Source organism: Callithrix jacchus, chromosome 11 (assembly GCF_049354715.1).
Source record: "Callithrix jacchus isolate 240 chromosome 11, calJac240_pri, whole genome shotgun sequence".
NCBI lineage: Eukaryota > Metazoa > Chordata > Mammalia > Primates > Cebidae > Callithrix > Callithrix jacchus.
The window spans coordinates 28,506,426-28,511,487 of record NC_133512.1 but is presented as its reverse complement, the minus strand read 5'-3'; the positions used below and the strand labels follow the sequence as shown (position 1 = coordinate 28,511,487).

The following is a 5,062-nucleotide window of genomic DNA, read 5'->3' as shown; positions in this document are numbered from 1 at the left end:
GCCTAACGTTTGTTTGTTTGTTTTCTTTTTTTCCCCAGTAGAGACAGGGTTTTGTCATATTGACCAGGCTGGTCTCAAACGACTGGCCTCATGTGATTCACCCCCCCCCCCCGCCCCCACCAAAGTGCTAGGGTTACAGGCTTAAGCCATCTCGCCCCATTGTCTTTCACTGCTTTTATACTGCAAAGTTTTCACAACAAAGATGCTCAGTTGCTCCATACCCAGTCCTTCAGAGGAGTTATCTTGTATATGAGCTCAAGGAACATCAAAATAGTTTTTGAAAAAGAGCATCCTGGAAGACGAAGCAAGCTGCACCTCTGCCTTCATTAGTGAAAATGACCTTTGCCAGTATCTTTACGTCAAACGAATAAAAAGCACTCCTTTGCGACCAGGAGTACAATCCCCTGGTTCGCTTCCTGCAGTGGCTCAGGGCTGGATTTACGCTGCCCTAGCGGAGTGGCTGTCCATGGACTTCTAGGCCAGAAAGAAGGAAATTCATATCCTCACTTAGTCATGTTAAAAGTCCCAGGCTGGCAGGCTGTGGTGGTTAAAACCGTGGAAGCTAGAGGCACACCTCCTGGGTTCCAACCCTGCTCTGCCAGACAGGCAACCCTAAGCAACTATTTAACTTTCCCGTGCGAGGATTTCCTCGCCTGTCTAGTGAGTATAATAATAATAATAATAATACCTACCTCCTAGGGTTGCTGTGAGAAGTAACAGACTTAATCCACAGAAGGCGCCTGTAACAGCGCCTGGCTGGCACACAGCGAGCTTGTCAATAACGTTACAGCCTTTCAACTAAGGGCACCTGAAACTCGCAAACATTTTGCCCAGGTGTGGATTCGCTCCTGTGAGTTACAAAACTCGGGATCCCGGGACCAGTAAGAGGGAAAAGAAATCGGGGATAAGGCCAAAGGAAAGCTGCTGGGGCAACTTTTATCCAGCAGAGCCCAGCTACAGTCTCGGCCTCCCGGTCTCAGGTCTCCCCGGTTTCTTCTAGATGAGCCGATCCGGGGAGCGGCGCGGCACAGCTTTTCTCCAATCAGGCACCTCAAGGCTGGCGCCACGTCTGCGACCTGATCCAATCTCCTCCCCCGGAGGGCGGGAACGCGAAGTTCCTACCTGCACCTGTGGCAGCGGTGACCGCCTCCTGGTAATTATTTTTTTCTCTCCCACCTGCCCCAGGGTTCTGGTTTCCCGAATCACTTGGCGAATAACCAGCAGGTGGGCAGGTGTCTTTTTCGCATTCCTACCAACGCGTAGGCAAGTTCGATGCGCCAGAGTCAACAGCCGGGGTCCCATCTCTCAGCTGACTCCCAGGCAGTGCTAGGAGGGAAGAGGGACGCGCCGCCAGAGAATGAAACACTACTAGCCGGGAAAGCCGGCCTGGACCTTCACCCGGGGCAGCAAGTCTGGCAGCCCCTCGCCGCCGCCCCCTCCGACCAGAACAGACAACACTGCGAGCCCCGGGCTTCCGCCGCAGAGCGAAGAAATTGGAGGTGCCAGAGGAGACGAGCAGCAGCACTTGATTTAGCAGGGCTGCGGGCATTCCGACTCGCACAAGTTCCAGAAGCCTGATCTCTCCAAGTCCGCGCCCAGGGATTCGAGCCCCGGCTTCCAGGTTGACCCGAGCGCGCCCACTTGGTGCTCTCGGCCGCGTTCACCGCGCGAGGCCTCCAGGTCGTGTGAAGTCCGAGCAGGTGAGCGACTGGGGGTGGTTCTGCGTTCGCTGAGACAGAGCCTGGCGCCGGGAGTCACCCTGGGGTGCTGCCCGGTGCCTCCCAGGTGCCAGCCTCCCGGCGCCCTAAGAGAGGCTGCAAACCACGGACGCTCCAAGACAGCGTTTTCTGTGCTTTTGCGTAATTTGCCATCTTTTTCTTGCGCAATTCGTACAAAGCCCTTCCGCGCTCACAAACTTAATTGTGAAGAAGAAAATGCAGGTCAGAGGCCAGAAAGCAGCATCAGGACACCCAACCACCATTGTTACTAAATGACTTGGAGATAGGGGTTGCTTTTCCGATCGGCAGAGTAGGAGGGAATGGGATGTTCGCAGACGCAGTAGGTAATTGTGCCTGAGGGTGTGGGTGCCTTTTGTACCGAAGGAACTTTTGGCCGTTTTTTCTTGTATTGTTTTCAAGTCGGTGCCCGACTGTGTCCTCAGGGCATCCTGGGGAGGAGCCGGTGCCGCTGTTTCGGGGCGCAGCCCAGGCCGCCCCGCCGCCTCGCCTCCTCCCCTCCTCCCGTAGGCGATCAAACTTCCTCTCCCTGGCGGTTCCGGGAGGAGAACCTCCTACAACAAACACCACCGAAGTTTCCCTCGCCAGCGCGTTCGCCAATCCCAAGAGCGCCCGGCGCGTGGGCTGGGAAGGAGCTGAGCGGAAACCTGGAAGTGAGCCGCGGCGCAGGCGAATCCTGCGCGTTGTTGGTGGCAGCGCCCAAGAGACCCCGCACGAAAAGTGGGCTGAGAGTCTCGCTTGCAGCACCAGCACCTAAGGGCTCAGAAGGGGCCTTGCGCTCCGCAAGGGGTGGGGGTGTCTTAGAAGCTCGGGGAAGAAGCTCATTGTTGCAGAGTACCTGGTTGCGTTCTTTCTTCTTGGGAGGAGGGAAATGCATAAGGAAAAAAAAGAGAAGCCTTTACTTTGTAACTGAAATTCCCCAGAGTTCAGAGTTGTGTCGTACAGACTCGGTGCATATTTTAATACAAAACTAAGGGAAGAGGCCATTTGATACTTGGCTTCATCTCAGCGGTCGGCCGGGGGTGACTTCAAAAAGACGCAAGATTGGGCTCTGGGTAACAAAATGAAGAATTAGGATGGCGGTTTTCAAGGGAAGTTAAGTCTAGACATGCTTCTTTGAAATTCACAAGTCAGAAGTGGTTAAAAGCAGATTTAAATGATGCAAAACAAAAAGAATCATAAGCTTGTTCTTCTCTCCTACTGGGATGTAAATTCTCTGAATTATCTCATCGAAAAGGCTGCTGGGATGAAAGTCTATGGGGGCAAATCTTGGAGGGAAGTTTCGTGACTGTTTGCCGTGGACTAATTAAGCCTCGCTGTTCAACTGTAGAAAGGACGTACTTGGTTCCCAGCGCCCTCCTCCTAGGTGCTCATCCAGAGGGAGGCCACTCTGGGCCGGATGGGTCACCTTTGGGCGTCCATCTACAGTCAAGCAGTGTGGACAGGACGGGTCATTTTCCCTCTAGACGGGTTGGTCCAGATGGCCGGGAACATCCCCTAGGTCCCGCCCCCACCCCCACCCCCCCGCGCACGCTGACCACTGCACTGCACTTCCCCTGAAGACGTGGCGAAGGTTGAAGCCAAAGAGTTCAAGGCTCAGCCTGGAGATCAGGTGGTGGTGCCCTGGAAGAGACTTCCGCCACCACCCTTTGTGGCGCAGTCTAGCCTACTGTGGGCTTCTTGGCTCGGGGGTTGGGTCACTCCGACCCCAGCTGATCCGGTGCCAGACAGAGCACAAGGGAGGAAATGGGACTCGGGGGCACGTGACTTCAACCCAGTAACCAAGTTTTGTTTCCTTCCCCCAGTACAGGCAGCTCCCTGGGCACCCACCCCGCAGCCCACCTGGGACAAGCCAGAGAAGGGGTGGAGTGAGCTGCGGAGACCACGTGGAGAAAGGGGCCGCTTTGACGCTTCCATTCGGGTACCCGGAGCCCCTAGGCCCTCCGACCATGGCTGACAGCGGCGGTGCGGGCAGCTCCGGCCCCTGGTGGAAATCGCTCACTAACAGCAGGAAGAAAAGCAAGGAATCCGCGGTCGGGGTGCAGCCTCCGGCCCAGCCTGCTCCCGGGGAGCCCACGCCACCTGCGCCACCCAGCCCGGAATGGACCAGCAGCTCCCGGGAGAACCAGCACCCCAATCTCCTTGGGGGCGCCGGCGAGCCCCCCAGGCCAGACAAGTTGTACGGGGACAAATCCGGCAACAGCCGCCGCAATTTGAAGATCTCGCGCTCCGGCCGCTTTAAAGAGAAGAGGAAAGTGCGTGCCACACTGCTCCCAGAGGGGGGCAGGTCCCCGGAGGAGGCGGGTTTCCCTGGTGACCCCCACGAAGACAAGCAATAGCCCCAGTAGCCTGCGTGCTCCAGGACTGTCTCTCTACCCAGCACTACCCCTAAACCTCCAGTTTCAAATCTGAGACTTCAGGCCTGCCCCCTTACATGTTGTCTCATTCCACCAAATTCAGAATATTCACACAATGCCTTCATTTTATTTTTCTGGAAATTGAAGTGTCAATTGGGTTTTCAATATTTCATGACTCAAGGATGCATTAAATATTTATTTGTGGTAAGAGAAGATACCTGCCGCTGAGGAGGTTGGCATAATTATTTTTTTCAAAAATTTATTCTGGGGCCCTGGCCCCTGGCTCATGTCCCAGGTCAGCTTGAACTCTGTAGCCTCTCAAATGAGGAAGGTAGCTGTTATTTAGGACTGGAAAGCAAATCACTTTGCTATTTTTAATGCCTGAGAAATACACTTTCGGGGTACCTCCATAGTCTTACACCTTAAGTGAAAGAGTGGGGGAGGAAGAAGCATTCTTAGTAGAAGCATTTTAAAGTACGGCAGGATTGCTTTTAATGTTAAACTGTAAAACTGTACCGCCTATTTTAGTGTGGACAATTAAAACCTTTGCACTGTAAGACTTAAGGTGCCTTTTGTATTTTTTCCATTCCAAGACTGAAAGCCATTGTACTGAAAAGCAGGCATGCAAAGTCCGAGGTGACAGAGTTAATCATTTGCCATACAACATAGCAGTGACTGTTGGGAAGCTGCAGGGAAGAGAACATTTCTGGAAACCAACAACACCCGGACTGGAACCTGTTATCAGGTTCCCTATTTATCAGCCAAATTTGAGGAAGGGAAAGAGGTACCAATTCATTATTCCCAAATTCACCTTTTGCTTCAGTGCATTTTCATAGACCATAGTAAGTTACAATGCTAGTGATACATCCTTTTCATATCCATTGTTAAACTTACTAATAATTGTCTAAAATTTAAACAACAAAGGATTGAACTCAGTTTGTGCAGCTAAAGAGGTAGAAGGCTTCCCCA

At 53.2% G+C, this 5,062-nt stretch overlaps 1 protein-coding gene across 3 annotated transcripts; it reads left to right on the top strand.

The window, feature by feature from the left end:
* The first annotated feature begins 1,103 nt into the window (after positions 1 to 1,103).
* On the top strand, positions 1,104 to 4,650 carry PRR15 (proline rich 15). 3 transcript variants are annotated; one of them, XM_009002212.5, is made up of 2 exons: positions 1,104 to 1,700; positions 3,547 to 4,650. In XM_009002212.5, exon 2 carries the CDS (start codon positions 3,686 to 3,688, stop codon positions 4,073 to 4,075), a length of 390 nt encoding a protein of 129 aa, XP_009000460.4. In that variant the 5' UTR covers positions 1,104 to 1,700; positions 3,547 to 3,685; the 3' UTR covers positions 4,076 to 4,650. The 3 variants fall into 3 exon arrangements, with proteins under 3 accessions (XP_009000460.4, XP_009000459.4, XP_054093108.2); XM_009002211.5 differs by having other exon boundaries at positions 3,542 to 4,650; XM_054237133.2 differs by lacking the exon at positions 1,104 to 1,700 and adding an exon at positions 2,271 to 2,389 and having other exon boundaries at positions 3,542 to 4,650.
* The last annotated feature ends 412 nt before the right edge of the window (positions 4,651 to 5,062 follow it).

Coding starts and splice junctions, on each gene's coding strand:
- PRR15 (XM_009002212.5), top strand. CDS start 3,686: ATGGCTGACAGCGGCGGTGCGGGCAGCTCCGGCCCCTGGTGGAAATCG.